General features: G+C 32.8%; 1 protein-coding gene across 1 annotated transcript in view; it reads right to left on the reverse strand.

Moving 5' to 3' along the window:
- Positions 1 to 19,328, reverse strand: part of DNAH5 (dynein axonemal heavy chain 5) — a 290,296-nt gene extending 270,968 nt beyond the window's left edge. The window contains exons 1-5 of the mRNA XM_051973471.1: positions 19,287 to 19,328; positions 18,708 to 18,842; positions 17,638 to 17,722; positions 6,479 to 6,642; positions 5,227 to 5,448 (exon numbers count right to left, since the gene is read on the reverse strand). Coding sequence (XP_051829431.1) covers positions 5,227 to 5,448; positions 6,479 to 6,642; positions 17,638 to 17,722; positions 18,708 to 18,842; positions 19,287 to 19,328 — 648 coding nt within the window. The remainder of the gene's footprint in view (positions 1 to 5,226; positions 5,449 to 6,478; positions 6,643 to 17,637; positions 17,723 to 18,707; positions 18,843 to 19,286) is intronic.
- Between the last annotated feature and the right edge of the window lie 461 nt (positions 19,329 to 19,789).

A 19,789-nucleotide genomic window follows, 5' to 3' on the forward strand; every position in this document is an offset into this window, starting at 1 on the left:
AATAAATAATTTTTCAAAAAAAATAAAAAGCCAAGATCTACTGGCATTTTACTGTGAGAATCTCCAAAGGGCTTGATTAGTACAACATGTTTCAATAACTGCAAAAATCTGTTACATGCTTTTTTGGTCCTATTTAATTTGTTAATGTAATCTCAGTTTGCTAAAACCTTCAATTAAATCAGACTATTAAAAGAATGAAAACAAAAATAAGACAATGACAAAGGGAAAAAAGATCTATCACAGTTATTGATCGATAACTTACTCTTTTGAAACAAAATACTCTAGAAAAGACTTTTAACAGTTTATAATATACATAGACAAAAAAATGAAAAAATTAAACATAAAGATGGGAAAAACAACTGGAGCAGAACAAACACACTCAGAGTTGGTCTCTGCTGGAAATCAGACAATTTTGAGGGGACTGAGGGATTGATTCTTCAGAAATCTTTTCATCTCCATAAAATCTTCACTAAAATAATCTACATAGGTTTCTAAGACATTATTGATAAAAATAATTAAAAGGAAACAAAGCCTTTCAAAAAAAATTCTCCAGCAGACTACATCTTTACAGTTGACCAAAAGGGTCAGAGAATTTAAGATTCCACTGTTATTACTGTTTATTGACATTTAAAAAGAAAAATTCCCCTTTAAAGCTCCTAAGATAGTCAGCAAGATATCATCCATATCTATAAGTATATGTATCTGTGTGTGTATGTATAAATGAAACAAGATTCTTAGAAGAATACAACAGAAACAACTTTATTCAATGAATCTGTGACTAAAAACATCAAGTGAGATTTAAAACAGCATGATGTATCTTAGCCAAAGAAACATATTATTGTCACAAAGCACATCCCATATACAATCCAAATTGATACACTTTAGATAGTAAGTCATTTCAGATATTCTAGTTTGTAGATGAAATTGTTCTTATTGCATTGTTCCAGAACAATGCAAAACCTCATAAATTAGTTCCATAATCACTGAAAAAATTCCACCATAACAAATGGAATATAAATTAAAAACAAGTAGATGGAGAATGCCCATTTGTCTAGAAAATTATGCAAACTTGGATAAAAACGTAAAGATATGACACATTGGCATATGATAATTGTGAATAGACAATGAGTTGAGCCCAGAATTTAACAGGTGAAGATTAATAACAATGACTCTAAAAACACATTAAAGGTTAAATGATGTTCAATATATTCTGTTTGAGGAAGTAAGGAAGGGTATAACATATTTTAGAGGAATCATTGTCCAAAATGATTAATCTACTTAAAAGGGTTTTGGAAGGTTGACGGTTTTTGGAGATTTGTGTGTGTGTTTGCGTGAGTGTGTGCATGTGAGTTGTTCTGTTTACATTTAAGGAAACAAACTCCAAGACAGAACCAATTGAGCAAATCAAGGAATGAATGTGGCTGAATTGTATAAAAGAAACTTTCATGACATGAGTATTTTCTCTTCCCCTTTATAGTGTACCTTCCCTGAATGCTAAGCTTTAAACTAGAGTCTTCATCTCCTGCTTAGGATTTTGTTAACTGTTGATTTGGTTACATGGTTTTTATTGGCAACCATATTATATTCATTCTTTCAGACAAAGACTTGAACCACTCCTTCCTCCCCTGGTGTTCTTTCCTTCTATGCTGGTTAATTGGTCCCTATTGGCTAGCAAATGATGCAGGGTGACTAGGCAACTCTGGCAACAGAGATCTAATAGTATTGTTTCACTTCAAACCACAATCTACTTACCACAACTCACTTAAACTTGGAGCTAAAATTAGCTAAGAGAGGACTTCTTAGAGACTGATTCCTCTCTGAGAATATCTGAATCATTGCAAAATAAATCTATTCTGCTCTTATTCCAATAAGACCCCTAGATTCTTGGAGGCAGGGGAGACAGAGGAGGCCATTAATTTTATGACTAAATGGAAACTGTTTATAGACCCCTACCTTCAGGAATTTCCACAGTCTGAGTCAAGGTAGTCTTTGTTAAAATCTACCCTGTAGGAGCAACTCTCTGTTGACACTCCTGCTTCATTAGAAACAATCCCCTTGTTAGACAATGTGGATTCTGCCTAGAGCTCAAGAAGAACCATGAGGTTGTTCTTTAATCCCAAATTACTAATTACTGATTCACCAACTCAGATAGAAAAAGAGGTCAGAGCAAAAAACATGACTTCATCCCCTACACAAGACCAGGACTTGCCATGGAATACCCCTGCCTTCTGGGATATATTTTCAGAAGGCTTGGTCATATCTATTTATGGTGAATTGGTTTGGGTAGAGGTACCTATCAAATTGCCATACATTATTAAGTACCACGTCCATATCTAATCCTTCTTTAAATCAAACCCAAGATCTATTACCCCTTTGAGTTTTCTACTAGCATACCTACTCAATTCATGATAAGGATAAGCCTGTATAACACAGAAGGTACCAAGTCTAGCCCAACTAGGCACTCAAGCCTTGTAAGACCCACTGAGAAACTTCATCAGGATAAAGACCACAGATCTGATTAGCCAAAGATATAATAACAAAAAAAGCCATTTTTAAAGTCCAAAAGACCTGGTTTCAAATTCCAATTTTGACATATATTGGCTGCGTGACTTGGGAAGACACTTAACCTCTCATTGCCCCAGAAAATTCACTAAAACCACAAGTTACAGAGAAAGTACCAAGCCACAATAGAAGGGAAATAATCTCCTTCTAATGAATTCCTTATATTGATAAAATCACAGCTCTAAACAAATACACACACATATATACATACACACACATAAAATACACATACACACATATATGCATACACACACACACACACACACACACACACACACACACACACACACTGGCACACTACCCCATATATATCTAGGTCAAAGAATCCCTATAGTCCTTTCAGAGTCAGAGAACCTTTGTTCCCATTTGATTATGAATTCTTTAAGACCATGAATGTGTTGGAGCTTTGTGTTTGATTGGTTTTTTCCTCAGAGCTTAGCACAGAGCCTGAATCATAGTTAGTGCTTAATAAATACTTATTAATTTGACAGGTTCAAATTCTTCCTCTGACATTACCAAATCATTTAACTTCAATAGGTCTGCTGTAAAATGAGGGAATTGGACAAGATAGCATCTAAGATCCCTTACAATTCCTAATTAATTATCCTATGACTCTCAGAATCCACATATCCATATTAATATCTACTTTGGTGGATTTTGGGAGCAGGATGGGGTGAGGTGTTCTGTAAACTCTGTGTACTCAGTTTTTTAAAGCCAAAGTCCATATCTATTGGTAACAGTCAAAACAATAAAATAGTTGTCTGTCCTCCAGATCCAGTAGAACAAATCCCTCTGGGCCAAAGTAAGTGGGCACTGAGAAGGCTTCCCCTTAATTTGTACAATCTATGCTTCCCCCTTTCCCAGTAATGCTAGATGTCAGTTGATTAGCAGAATACAAAACAATTTTGTGGAGCTCAGATGAGGTCATGATTAGCCCCTAGCACTGTCATAAGCATTTACTCTAGCAGACATGCTGCTTTACTGATGATCTTTTGCTTCTTTCTCAGTAGCAAGTCTCTGGAGATCTTTTCAGTACTGTAAAGGCAAAGAAGTTAATCCACATAAGCTGTGCAATTGCTGCAGGTTTGAAAGAATCAATTCTAACTGGCCAGATGCACTTGTTGGTTTGGTCAGAGACTGTAGTTCTGCACAAAGTTATAAAAAAAAGAACTAGAAATGGCCACATCATCCTCACTAACCCAATACTATTTCAACTATGCAAAAAACTAAAGGATTTGTCTTAAACATTATTATCATCTGGGACCAATAGAAATTAACACTGAAAACTGATTGTTAAATTAGCTAACAAGGGTGATTATACTCACTGAATCAGATCTGTGAGGCATATACAATTTGTTCTAAGGAGGATAAAGTGAAGAATAGAAGATTACTTTCCAGAATCACTGTGGTCTGTATAAATATTGGGTTATGCCTTTTACTTTGCACAGCAACCCTTGCAGTTTTCCAAAGGTTAATTAACTCAAGATTTAACAGTTAATGGACTCCGCTGGTGGGTAGTGGTCTATCTTAATGTTAAACACCATGATCACATATTTCCACCACCATGCTCCCAATAACAGGCCCAGCCCAAACTAAAACACTCTCACCAGTAGCAAGTATCTACCAGTTCAGAAAAGGGCCAATTTGAACAGAAGATGGAATTTATGAGGTATGTATTAAATTGGTGGTGAGTTCACATGTGAGTTCATATGAATTCACACAAGGTAGAAGCCTCACATTGAAGAAATATCTATTGCAGTTTGCTGGTCTATGGAGTATTACCACTACTTTGTTTTGCCAAGGTCCCATAGGTCTTTTTCTATAGAAGCCTCAAACAGCTATGAAAATCACACTCAAAACAATAGGGGAAAATTAAGAAGGTTTTGACCATGCTTGCGTGTGTACTGTGCCATGAAACCTGCAATTGCCTGGAATATAGATCACCACATGAGATTCTTTTTCCTTTGCATGATTTAGGAAAACATAAACACAGACACAAAGATTAAGTCACTAAGGTAACTATCCTCCCTAGAGAAATACTGTTCTACCCGGCAGATCTCACCTGACACTTGAAATCTCCCTTTTCCCCGTCTAGAGTACATAATAAGGAAAAGTTTATGAGCATAGATGAGAAAGGTTGATGCCTTTGTTAGGATTATTTAGAAATAGCTTCTGTCATTTCTTCTTCCTTTAGTTATTTCTTGGGTATGTGAGTGTAGAGGTGAATGTGGATGTGGGTTTGTGGGAGAGAGACAGATACAGAGAGAAACAGAAGCAAAAAGAGAAACAGAGAAAGAGGCAAAGACATTATTGTATGAATAGTGAGATATGGACTAAAGAATGTCATTATGTCAACAGCTTTCAATTGTACACTGGAAATTTTGTCCCTTTAATTCAGAAACATGTTGTATTAGGTAAAATTCTAAATAACTGTCAGAAAATTGATGTACATGCAAAACATTAATTATGCCAAAGAAGACTTATGGCTAGTTTTATCTGATGGTCTGAAAAAACTTCTTTGAAAGAATCTTAATAAGTTTTTATACAATTAAATGATACTGGAATTAAGGATGATTCACACAATCCAGAGTATAAAGAATTTAATTTCTTTATTGGATCAGTAATTATTTTAGTTTTTTTAAGGAACATATTGTAAATTCTTACCTTCTCTTTTAAGCTCTCCTGAGCACTAGCGAGGACACCCACAAAGCCCTCTAGAGAATTCAGGAAGTCCTTCTTAATATCAGATGCTTTTTGGAGACCATCTAGCTCACCCCAGCCAGTGTTCATTGCCTTGATTGCTGGAATGAAGATTTTTGACAACAAATGCTCCACACTTTTTAGAAGACCCCCATTGGTAGCGTCTAACATATTGAAACAAACTTCCTGGAGGAGAGAAATAGTTGTTTTAAACTAAAATATAGTCTAATCTTTCAACATAAAATAATAATTTTAATCATCTGAAAGGAAAATTTTTAAGGAATATTCCAGTTAAATTGTATGTCATTAATTAATGGTAGCATAGAGATGATACTAGTTTCTCAAAATCTGTCAAGGGAATTGAAAAAATCCAATAAATTCAATCAAACTGAAACTTTGAATATGCATCTAGTCCTTTACTGTATTTTTCTCAGCCAACGAATGTCACATGAGTTCAGAGGTTGTAATCACTGGAAAGTTCAACATGAAATATTGAACTGTTTTGACCACAGTAATTCATTATCATTGTCATAGGATTATTACAGATTTTTAAATAGAAAGGATATTAAAAAATGTCATTGAACAGAACCCCTTTATTTATAAAGTACTTTATAAAGTATTTAACAGTGCAGTTAAATGACGTGCTCAAGGTTTTTCATATATTAAGTTTCAATGCCTTCATGAAGACCATCTAAGTCTTCAATCTAAAAAAACTACTACAAAATCTAATACAAAGTCTACAAAGGCACGATGAAATAATGGTTCTTTTGAAGTCACCTCCACACCTGAAATACTGGAAATGTTCACTTGATTTTAGGTGGCTACTAATTAAATGTGTGGGATTTTCATTAGTTATTTCTTACTTTTTTTTCTTCCTTTCTTCCTTCTTTCTTTACTTCCTTATACAGCTAACCCTAAATATATTTCCTTGCTGCTATAATAGATAATGAAAAAAATTATTACTAACAGAATAGTAATATGCATCCACATCTATCTTGCCGTTATTGAGACAAAAATGAGATTTCCAAAAAATAACTTTTTGCCTCAATAAGATTTTGATACCACAAACTCTTCTCCTTCCACCCACTTACTTCTTTCAAAATTGCTGCTGTCATAGTTTTGCCTAGATGTCTCAACTACAAAATATCTTTTAAATCACTTTGAAATATGATCTAAGTAATAAACTCAGAGTAAATAATGGATCTTGACCATTTACCAGATGGATGTTCTCAGGAGTGATGGCTTTGGAAGGAGATGTTCTGACGAAGAATACACATAAGCCAGTGAGAGCAACATCTTTACCTTCAGTCACAAATACTTTAGGTTTCTTAACTTTTCCAGGAAAAACATTTAACCCTCCTCCTGAAGTGCCAATTTGTCCTGCAAATACAGAAATTCAATTTAATCAACAAAAACAGTATTTTTCTTCATACAAATTTGATATAAATACAAGATTTGATATTTCCTAGAACAAAAGTTCTTAATTTTTTATGTCATTAACCCCTTCAGTAGTCTCATGAAATCTGTAACTTCTCAGAATAATTCATAAATAAATAAAACAAAATACATAGGAAAGAAAACAAGGTTTCCTTTCCAATATAACATGTTATAAAGGGAACACATTATATTGAAATGCAGTTATTTTTTAAATTGTGGTTGGGTAATATATGTTGCATTAATGTTAAATAAAATATATTTAAAATGTAAGCAAGTTCAAAGGATTTTTTAAAGAGATATCAGAAAAAAGTTGGTTGTTTCTTAGCTTAAATCAGAACACTAAACTATGATATAGCCTTAAACAAAGCAATATACATGTCATGTTGAACATCACTCAGTTTTCAGTAGTAATGTAAGATTAAAATATATGTAATTTCAAAAATTCCATTAGATGCTGGTAAAAATGAAGGTGTCATTTATTTCTTATCCAAGTTAACAGATTTCCAGAAATTCAAAAAGAAGTCTAAGGATCCCATGTTAAGAACTTTTATCCTAGAAGGAACTTAGAGGTAAAAAAAAAAAAAATATATATATATATATATATATGGTAACATATATGTAAGCCACTATTGTTGAACAGGCTCCTATGATGCTGTGACAGATTAAGTTCACTGCCCCATGCTCAAGTGTATTGACCTGACCTAGGTAGGAACCACTGGGGATAGGGATCCCCACTGTGCTTTAGACAGGGATTTCTCAGACCCACAGAACTTGGGCTTTTACCAGAAGTCATTGAACAAACTTGAAAAGAAAAAGTGAAGAACTTTTTTTTTTTACTTGAACCTATGCTTAATAACAAAGTTTGTTTATTTGAACCATGACTCTGATTAACCAGTGCATCACATAAGGTAAATTCTCTCCTGAAAACTTAAGCTTACAAATGTTAGTGAAAATATTTTTCATTAGTTTGCATTATCATGAATATAATGATACTAAAATATCTTTAATTGTAATACTGTAATTGCTATGTGTGTCTTTATCCTCTACTAAAAATCCCACCATGTTACTCATTGTGGCATAGAAGTGAGTATGAGTTATCAGAGGCCATAAAAACTAAGGAGAACATCGAATAGGTTCTATCAAGCTGAGAAGGCTTCAGAGATGGGCTTCATGACTAATATCATACAGAGAAGAAAGAAACAAAGGGCTAGATTTAGGGGATAAGATAAAGTGATCAAGCCCAATAATTTGTATCAGCCATACAAGAACTGGGCTTCATTATCTCTAAAGTTTCTTCCAGCTCCAAAATTTTTCAAGTCTACCAGCTTCTCCTAATAAGAATCCAAAAGGTACTTATCCAGAATATTGAAATGATACTTGGACCTAAAGAAAAAAAATATCCTGACCAGAGAATTTGATATCAGTAAATAGTCCTTTCAAATGTTATTGACAGATAATTATCCTTAGCTATCAGCTTGAAATTCAAGCCTATTGAAGTAGATAGAAAAAATTATTAAGAACAAAGAAGTATAAGATTAGATTGAGGTTAGGTGAGGAAATAATTCTTCCCAATTCAATATTTTCCTCAACTCAAATCTATCTATAGACACTTACTAATTGTGTTACCCTGGAAATGCTTTTTACCTCAGTTTTCTCATCTGTAAAATGAACTGGAGAAGGAAATGGCAAACCTCTTCAATATCTCTGCTAAGAAAACCCAAAATGGGGTCATGAAGGATAAGACACAACTTAAAATTATAAAATAACAACAAAAATCAAAAAAGCAGAAAAATACAGAAATCCCTTTTGAAAAGTAACATTTATTTTTAAGAAAATCATTCCCTCAGAGGAAAAAAGATTAATGTTGAGCACAGAATTGCAAAAATGAAATACTTTTCTTTCCAAAATCTTTAGAGTTGAAGATCTAATGGATTAATTAATATCAAGCTTATAATATATAATTAAGGAAAGAGTTTGGAAAAAATAGAAGCAACATAAATATATAACAAGAGGAAAAGATTGGATAGTCAAGGATGGAGGATAAAGAATGACAAATGGCAAACAGCCCAAGTATTTCATTGTCTTCTAATGAAACAATTTTTTGCTCTTCTGGATTTATGGTAGAGAAGTTAGAGAACCAGCATTGAAGATAAGAACACAAGTTCAGATGTCATTCTGCCATTCCCTGCTGTTACACATCCTGATACTAAAGATACTAGCACCCTGACAATATCAGGAAAAAATGAGGATGATGTTCCTTGTGCTTAATTTGGTAAAGTAAACCCTTTGTGGTAAATTTATGAGAAGATATAGACACACATCTAGACATAAACTGGTGTGGAGTCTACACCTTTGAACAGAATATCCAAATCACTGAGATAATAGGGTTATTGTAGTATTTGAATAAGATTAACCTATAACAAGTTGGGATATCTTTCATGTTTTAATTCTAACCTGATTCTTATAAGTAATTTGGGTGTCCACTTTTTACTAATTAAGGATGAGTGTTAATTGTTTTACCTTGAGGTAACATAGATAACTATCTTGGAAAGTATAACTTGTCACATTTCATGGTATTATCTAGAGTTCTTTCCTTTTCCTATATTTATAAACATATATTGGGAGGTCTTAAGGATATTACTATGGAAAAATACATAGTGAGGATTTTTTTTTTTGGCTTGTTCTGTGATTTCATTTGTGAAGGGAATTCTTAGTGGGGAGAAAAAGCTCTCTTTTCAATGCAGATGAGTAACCATTGTTCAACCTCAAGTCACAGAGCATGGCCCTGGACATGGTAAGATTAAGTGACTTGTTCTCGGTCATGAAACAGTGATATCAAAAGTGATTTTTACCCAGAACTTAATAATTTTGACACTGGCCTTGTATTCACTATATTCAAGATCCAGACCAAAAGAGTAAAAAGTTTTCCCAACTTCCTGAAAAAAAGTAGAATTTCATGATTACAGGCCCTTGAGTTCTAATTAACAATCTACAGTGAGAAATTCTATCAGGAACCTTTTTATATATGTAAATTTCACTATGAATACATATGCTCTTGTGGCCTTAAGATTTGATCACTGGTATGGAACTTAGAGGTAACTGTATGGGGAATTTAATCACAATCTAATATATCATCACTTTTACATAAGAAACATTAATCTCTCTTGGAAATGAAATTTAAGGGGTTGATTTGTTTACATAAAGTTATCTTAAGAGGTGGAGCCAAAATGACAGTACAGGCCCAGACTCAAATGAATTTTCCCAATGTTATCCTCCAAAAAATTTTAAATAATTCCTCAAATCAAATTTTGGAGCAGCAGAACTAACAAAAGGTCAGATAGAGATATTTAAATAGTCTAAAACAGATTAGGAGGTCCATAGGAAAAGTCTTTAACACTCAGATGGGTACAGGCCCAAAATACACCAATCATAAGAACACTAACCATAAGCCTTGCAAGCAGCTGCAATAGCAGCAACAGCAAAGGAATCCAACAATTAGTCTTAAAAATAATAAAGGGGATTCTTGGCTGATATTGGGGGCAAATGATTACTGATTGGTGAACTGTTCTAGAGTGGGTAGGAAGAAGCTCTTGGAATCAATCAAAAGGGATCAAAGGCCCTGGTCATAGTACCAGGACTAAGAGAAATACTAGAACTTGTGGCCATAGGAGAGCACGGGATCTGGTCACCATTGCAAGACTAAGAGGATAGGTAGAAAATGTGGTATTTGGGTAAATGCTAGAGAGCAGACTAGCAAAGCAGTGATCACATCTCTCCCAGAATAACAGCACCCTGGAAGCACTGTAAACTTGAAGAATCCTCAGAACTAGCTCAGAAACAGCACAGAAAAAAAAAGCCTGAAGTTTAGGACATTTATCTCCCTATGTCCCAGTAAGCAAAGCTCAACATTAATATAAAATTCTTAGTCAAGAAACAAACTGAAAAAAATGAGCAGACAAGAATAAAAAACTTGACCATAAAAGAGTACTGTACTGGTATGGTAGACCAAAACATAAACTTAGAAGCTTCAAAGAATTGTGCTTATGGACCCCAAAGACAACAAGAATTCCTGGAAGAGTTAAAGAAAGAGATAAGAATGGTAAAGGGAAAACTGGGGAAAGAAATAAGAGCAATGAAAGAAAATTGTGAAAATGAATTAATAGTTTGGAAAAAGAGAAACAAAATAATACTGAAGAAAATAACACCCTGAAAAGCAAAATTGGCCTAATGATAAAGGAAAGATAACACTTCACTAAAGGAACAGCTTCTTTAAAAGAAGAATTAGACAAATGGAAAAAGAAGTAAACAAAAAAAAAAGCTTACTGAAGAAAATAATTCCTTAAAAATTAGAATTGGATGATAAATATCAAAGGATATGAAAAGACAATTTTCAGATGAAGAAATTAAAGCCCTTCATAGTCCTATGGGGGAAAAAAATCTCTAAAGCACTATTAATTAAAGAAGTGCAAATTAAGATAACTCTAAAGTACCACTTCATATCTCTCAGATTGGCTAAGATGACAGGATAATGGTAATGATAAATGTTGGAGGTGATATAGAAAAATTGGGATACTAATACATTGTTAGTGGAGTTGTGAACTGATCCAACTATTCTGGAGAGCAATTTGGAATATGCCCAAAAAGTAATAAAACTGTGCATACCCTTTAATTCAACAGTGTTTCTACTAGATTTGAATCCCAAAGAGATCATATAAAAGAGAAAATGACTGACATATGCAAAAAATATTTGTAGCAGCCCTTTTTATAGTAGCAAGGAACTGAAAACTGATTGAATGCCCATCAATTGGAAAAATGACTGAATAAATTATGGTATATGAATGTAATGGAATATTATTGATCTATAAGAACTGATCAGAAATTATTTCTGATAATTTCAGAAAGGCCTGGAGAGACTTGCATGAACTGATGCTAAGTGAAGTGAGTGGAACCAAGAAAGCACTGTACACAACAACAAGAAGATTACATGATGATCAACTTTGATGGACTTGGCTCTTTTCAACAATGAAATGATTCAGGGCAATTCCAATAGATTTGTGATGAAAAGAATCAAGAATCCAGAAAGAGGACTATGGGGACTGAAGGTGGATTGCAATATAGTATTTTCACCTTTTGTTGTTGTTGTTTGCTTGCTTGTTTTTTTTTTTCCTTGTTGATCTTATTTTTTTTCTTATGCAACATAATAAATGTTGTAATATGTTTATAAGAATTGCACATGTTTAACCTATATTGGATTACTTGCTGTCTAGGAGAGGAAAAGTTGGGGAGAGAGGGAGAAAAATATGGGACACAAGGTTTTGGAAGATAAATGTTAAAAACTATCTTTATTTGTATTTTGAAAAATAAAAAGTTATTGTTAAAAATAAAACTGGAAATGGCAACAAAGAAATTAGAATTGGACAATTCTAATGATTCCATAAGACATCAAGAAACAATAAAATAAAGTCAAAAGAATGAAAAATAGAACAAAATGTGAAACAGCCCATTAGAAAAACAATTGACTTTAAAACTAGATCTGGAAGAGATAATAAATAGCTCTGTAAAAGACATTTTAAGAATTATTGGGCTCTGTGAAAACCATAATCCAAAAAAGAGCTTAGACATCATCTTTCAAGAAATTATCAAGGTAAGCTACCCCAATATCTTAGATATAGAGGGTAAAATAGAAATTGAAAGACTCTACCAAGAGGCAGTTAAAAGGTACAGTGAATAGAGCACTGGCTCTAGAGTCAAACAGACCTGACTTTGACCTTAGATACTTAACACTTATTAGTTTTGTGATCCTGAATAAGTCACTTAATCCCAATTGTCTCATCAAAAAATAAATTAAAATTAAATACAAAGGTTCAACCTCCTGAAAAAGATCCCAATATGAAAACTCCTACAAATAGGATAACTAAATTCTAGAGCTCCCAGGTCAAGAAGAAATTCCTTCAAATAGCCCAAAAGAATATCATGGAGTCACAGTCATGATCACTTCAAATTTAGCAGCTTTCATATTAAAAGAGCAGAAGGATAGAAATATGATACTCTAGAAGGCTAAGGAGTTATGATTACAATAAAACATAATCTACGCAGTGAAATAGTATGATTCTTCAGGATAAAATGTCAATATTTAATGAAATAGAGGACTTCAAAGCATCCCTGATGAAAAGACCAGAGCTGAATAAAAAATTTGACATTCAAATAGAAAACTCAAGAGAAACATAAAAAGGTAAACATGAAAAAGTAATCATAAGGGACACAAAAAAGTTAAACTGTTTACATTCTTTTATGGGAATATTATACATGTAATTTCTAAAATCTTTATTATTAAGGCAGTTAGAAGAAGACTACATAGACAGAGGACACAAATGTGAGTTAGTTAAATGGGAAAACCTCCAAAAATAAAAGAAATAATTAGTGGCTAGAAAGAAGGATGCACTGGAAGAAAGGGGAAGCGAGAGAGAGAATGGGGAATTTTTCTCACATAAAAGAGATAGACAAGGAAGACCTATTTATAGCAAAAAGGAAATGGGGATAATGGTGAATTTAATTCTCATCCATATTGGTTCAAAAAGGAAGAATATACATACATACTAAGTTGGGAATAGAAATCTATTTTGTAAAATAGGTAGAAGGGGGAAAAAGAACAAGAGATATGAGGGAGAAGAGGTAATAAAAACAAGGGTGGATTAAGGGAGGCAGTAATCATAAGCAAAACAGTCTTCTGAGAACACAAAGGTTAAAAAGAAAGAGAAGCCACAGAAGAAAATTGAATGATGGGAAATACACACTTACAAATCATGACTATAAATGTGAATGAGATGAGCTGATTCATAAAAAATTTTTTTTTAAAAAAACAGGTAGCAGGATGAATTAAAGACTAGATTGCAACAATATATGTGTACAAGAGACATACTTGTAATACAAAGACATGCATGGAGTTAAAATGAAAGGCTGGAGCAGAAATTCTTATGTAAGGTTAAAAAAAAACAGGGGCAGATCTAATTAAAAAGAGATCATCAGGGAAATTATATTATGCTACTTTTTAAAAAATCTTAGATAATGAAGTAATGTCAGAAAAAATATACAATTTTTCTGATAAAAGTCTCATTTCTTTAATATGGAGGGAACTAAGTCAAATTTATAAAAAAAAACAAGAGCCATTTCCCAATTGATAAATGATCAAGTAATATAGTTTTCAAAGAAAAAATGATCATCTGTACTAAGATAAAAAATTCTCTAAACCATTATTGATTAGAAAAAATGCAAATTAAAACATCTACTACTTCACACTTATTAGGAATGACAAATGCTGGTGGGGATAAGGGAAAATTAGGTACATTAATTAATTGTTGGTAGAATAGTAAAATGATTCAACCACTCTAGGGAACAATCTGGAACTGTCCCCCCAAAATGATAAAATTATGTACATTTTGACCCAGTAATCCCACTACTTGATCCACATCCCAAAGAGATTCCTCAAAAAAGCAAAACAACCTATTTGTACAAAAATGTTTATAGCAGCTTTTCTCATGGTGTCAAAGAATTGGAAATTTAAGGGATATCTATCAAATGAATGCCTGTAATAAGTTGTGGTGCATGATTATGATGAAATACTATTATGTTATAAGAAATGACAAGATTGGTGCAGGTCTGGAAAGATGTTTTCAGAAAAACGTGGCAAGAGTTATATGAACTGATACAAAGTGAAATAAGAACAACTGGGATACCATTGGCTACTCTGATCAACAAAATGACACGGGATAATTCCAAAGAACTCATAATGAAAAAATGCCATAAAGCACTGATGAATTCTGAATGCAAATTGAAATTTTTTTAAATTTTTTTGTTTTGCTTTGCTATATGATTAGTATTAAATGTTTTGCATAATTTCATATGTATAATTGATTTTTGTTATCTTCTTGTGAATGTGGAAGATGTGAGATAGAGGGAGGGAATCTAGAAATCAAAATTTTAAAAGAATGGAATGTATAAAATAAAGTTTTCAAAAGAGGAAAAAAGTGAATTTGGAAAAGTAAATTTCCAAATAAATTTAGAAACCAGAAATTACTAAATAATTTTACTAAATTGTAAAGGTCTGAAACTCTTGAGTTCATGCACTGAGGTTGGACAACCAAGCACTTAAGGTTAACTACTGATTGGACAATACTCTATAAGCATATGCTTGGAAAATGGCCCTTCCCACTATTCTGTGCTGGCTCAATAATTGGTGTATACAGAGAAATGTAGGAGGGACTAGGGGTGGAATAAGACTAGCCAGAGTCACTTCTGGGTGGGAGACGAAAAAGGAAAGTCACAGAGATTCTGCTTCCATTCAATTCAATCCTATCTCTGAAGACCAAGAATAAAGACTAAGGGCTTTTGCTCCGGCTGATTTTAAGGCATCTAGGCTGCTAATGCAGTCATCACACTAAATTATTATTACTAAACAACGACTAAAATATATTCTACTATATACTGGATTCTATGTAGGCAGAATCATAGAATATAAAAAATGTAAAGGACCCCATCAATTGGAGGATAGCTAAGCAAATTGTGGTATAGCATCAGAAGGAAATACTGTAAAAAATTATGATAGAGGTGATTTGAAAAAAACCTGGGAAGATTTATATGAACTCATATGTTTATTAGCAGGAAACAATAGAACAATATATATGTATACATATATACATATATATATATAAACATTCCAAAAACTATGAAAGACTTAGAGCTATAATCAATACTGATTCCAAAAGACTAATTATGAAGCATGCTTAAAATGATGAACTTGGAAGGAAACATAAGACTTTTTTGACATTAACAGTGAAGGAATTTTTTTGTCTGACTATGCATATTTGTAAGAAGAAGATTGATTTTTTTCCTATTGGAGAAATGTGGAGGAAAGAGGAATAAAATGTATTTTTGTTCATTTAAAAAATTATTTTTTAAAAGATTGAAGAAACTTCTGAGGTCAACAAGATTCCTCTCTAAAACATCCCTAACAATTATTAACAAATTCAAAGTAGTGCTAGATTTACTTTAAACAAAAATGAAAATGGTTTATCTTGCTCCAAATTTATAGAGATTTTTTTTAATTCCATTTTTCAATAGATTACAAGAATTATTGTGGAACAAAGATAGTAAGTAGTGAGTACAGTCTTCCTTAAACTCCTTTAGGCCATTTCTTAAAACTGCAAATTTCAATTCTCATTCTATTCTTTCTTGTAGAATATTTTGAAGAATGAAAGCAAATACAAAAAGGAAAGGCAAAAGATGCTAAACTTAGCCAAATAATGCTGCTTAGAGCCAAACAATGCTGTTTAGACAGCGGCAGTACATGGAAGATGAATAAAAAGGTACACAGCACGGAACTGCAAAAAAACAGCATCAGGAGTTTTAGACCTTAGAATCACTCATTTTTAATGCAGAAAATAACTGTGCTTATCTTAAAATATAAGTTGCTAAAGTATGCTACAACAAAGTTCCCCTCTGCTTCTCATCATGGTGTAAGAGGTAAACTTGTGTTAGTGAAGGCTGTCCCAGTGGAGAAGAGTCTCTGCAAAGTTTTAAGCAGAAAAGGGGTTCAATGACGAACTAAGGGTCTACTTCTCAAGAACAAGCCTAGATAAATTTATATGGGCCAGACTGATCACCAAGTTGTCCAGAACATAATAAACAATTCTTGAATATTATAAATCAAGTCTCAGAGAGCTTGGGACCAGTGTTTATATAGTGTTTATACCATACCAATATAATCATCAATCTATATATCATTGAAATGTTACAATAGCAAAGCTGATGAGTAAGGAAAAAAATCATAAAAACAATGAGCTACCGTACCTACAGGAATTCTTGCCTGGAAAATATACAAATTAAAACATTCCATCTTGTTTTAAGTTCTCTAAAAATGTAGTAAACCTTCTTAACATAATAATTTTAGATCAATAAGCCTGAGAAAATGCCAGTTATTTCCAGTTTGCATGGGTGATTCTCCTAGTTTTTAGATTATGAAATCTAAACATATAGCATAGGCTAAAAGCAATAACTAATTTTTTTTGCATAAAGCATTCATAAAGAGTAATAAAAATCCATGAATATGCTTGGCATTTCCAATGCAATCATAATATGCCCATTTATGTGCACAGTACAACCTTTACAAAAGTACAATTTGCTTAAAAATAGAATCACATATATGCTAGCAGCAGATCTTGAATCCAAATAAAGATTTGTGAATCTATCTTATATAAAAATGATTGAATTTCTCATGACTAAGTTATATCATAATTGACACAAATAAATTTATAATGTGATATTCAACATTGAAAAAGAGAATTCTAAATGTCTTGAAAATAATTTATGGTGTATTACTGAAATTAAGGGAGTAACTTGAATTATAAGTGAACAAACCACAGATAAATGTATTAAATTCTGAAATCATTTGTTAAGAGAATAACCTAACTTTCAAGAAAAATCAATTTTCATAATTATAGGACCTCATTCTGTATATGACATTGTCACCGCCCAATAAATGAAAGAAAACAGCTCAAAATATAAAAAGTTATCTATTCTACTTGCCTTTGCATCAATGGATCATATATTTAGAACCAGAAAGGACCTGAAAGGCCATATAGTTCTACCCTTTCATTTTGAAAGATGAGGTACTGAGGCTGACAGAAGTTAATTAGCTAGTTTAAGGTTATACTCGTGTAATAACTAATGAGAAATTCATCCAGACCAAAGCTGGATATGTCTTTCTTAACCCCTTGAAGCAGAAATGCGATCTACAAGTACCTCTATGTATATCACAGAACATGATATTGACTCCAAGATAAATGGCATAGTTTGTTCGCATACTGCTTTTCTTTTTTTACAGAGAACTTTTTTAATAATCTTGAAAACATTTCTGAATCATATAATATTAAAAATCTCTACCTGTTTCTGCTGCCTCCACATCTTGATAGTAAAACATGAGGTGATGGAAACCGTCAACAGTAAAAAACTGATCAATTCGTTCAACCTGGGTTAACAAATAATAATAATAATACAAGTTGATAAATTTCTTTTGTGTTAGAATCAATCTCATTCAACTCAGCTTAAATATCCAGAGTTATAGCTTGTAATCATCAAATGACAAGGTAGAAAGAAGCTTAAAAGATAATCTAGTATATTCCTCCTGCCTCTAGGCATGACCATATCAAACCCATCATTTAGAGCTTAAAATATGTTCTGTTTTTATCTAAATTGTGAAAGGATAAATATCTCATTATACTGCTTATTTATTTCCAAAAAATATTTCAATTTTGGGAAGAAGTATTTGTGATAAGTTCACCCTTCCCTGCTTTTGAGTTTTTAAATGTGTGTTTTATTTTAATATCATTTTATTTTTATTCTGTGATAGAACTAAATTCTAAGATCTTTAGAAATAAAGACAATATCTACTAAACAACAGCCTACGACATGGTAGATGATTAAGAATTGATTTTTTTAAGTGATCTGAATATGTGTGACTGAAATAATTCCATGATTCTTCTAAAAGGAACCTTAAACTATCTTGTTAGTCTGAGCATGTGATTTCCCAGTTAAATTTTACTTGATTATGAGAAAAAGCATAAGAGTTGAAGTACATTGGACACACAAATCAAAAAGCAGCTAGAAGAAAGGGCTTACCTTGTGTACCTGAATAATAAGGTTCTTTCCTTTAATATCCTGAATCTACAATTCAGTCAGAAGTAGAAGAATACTTGCCATGCCCCTTGAATCTAAGCAAAGTAGATTCTTTGTAGCCTTAAATTCACTCTCCAGGGACTTAGAGATTGCCTCTATCATAGGGGCAATATCGTTAAAAGTAGGTCATTCCATTGTAATCTAAGCCTTCTTTGATACAAGACTGAATACATTCAGATTTTAGCAAAGCACAAGTGCTACAATCAAAGGACTTCACCTTGGAATTGTGCCCCATATTCTCGTCTTCATCCTTCAGTATTTTATAACATGAAACATACCTGATTTCCCTCCAGAATGGCATCTTCTATCTCTGCCTTCTCCAAGTTCACACAGCAGGCTAAAATGTCAAAGAGGTAGTCATGTCTGCTATCAAGATGAGCCCGCTTAGCATCTTTCTCTTCCTTAAGCTTTTGCTGAATAAGTAAAAAAAAATGGAAATTGCTCATTCACCCCAAATAAGTTCATTTTATTATGTCTTAATTTTATTGTTGCTGTTTAAGTCTGTAGTATTCAAATAATGTCTAACTGTTAGGTCAATCACCTCATTTTATTTATTATCCTGATTTTAATATTTCCCGGTACATTTTACATTACTAAAACTGGCAGCTTCAAATTAGGAGATCATGAATTAATTTTAGAACACCATCATTTAAATCAGTCTTATTCCCTAGGTAGAATGTTTAAAAAAAATACAAAAACCCTTGGGGGACATATTTATACAGATGTTCTTGGACTTTGCTTCTAATTAGGAAAAGGGAAGCAAGAAAGATAGCCCCTCTGGACACACATGATTGATAGTTCCATATTATTTGCATATATAATAACAGCTCACATTTATGTAGTTATTTAAGATTTACAGAGTGCTCTTCACATAACTCAGTAGGGTAGCACAATATCATTTTTACTATTTTAGAAATAAAGATATTGAGACTCCTAGAGGAGAACCAACTTTCCAGTGGTCAAAATAACTAGGAAGTAGTGGTACTAAGGCTTCAAATCATGTCTCCTGACTCCAAATCCCTAAGCCTAACAGATTAACTCAAATAGCTCCTGAGCAGATCCAATTTCAGAACAGAGATGTTAAAGGGGCTATAGGACTGAAATGAGACACTGGTAAGTTGTGCTGTGACTACAGCTAGTGAACTAGTGCTGCCAGTTTCACAACTACCTTCCACAGGAAAAAAAAAATACTTCAATCTGCTCTCAGAATATATCAATTCTCTATCTAGATGTGGATAGTATTTTTCATCTTGAATCCTCTGGAATTTTCATGGATCACTGTATGAATAAGTTTTAGTGAGCTTTCTTAAATATCTTGATGAGTTTTCATTCATTCATTTTCTTGAAAGCAGAGGCTTTC

Source organism: Antechinus flavipes, chromosome 1 (assembly GCF_016432865.1).
Source record: "Antechinus flavipes isolate AdamAnt ecotype Samford, QLD, Australia chromosome 1, AdamAnt_v2, whole genome shotgun sequence".
Classification (NCBI taxonomy): Eukaryota; Metazoa; Chordata; class Mammalia; order Dasyuromorphia; family Dasyuridae; genus Antechinus; species Antechinus flavipes.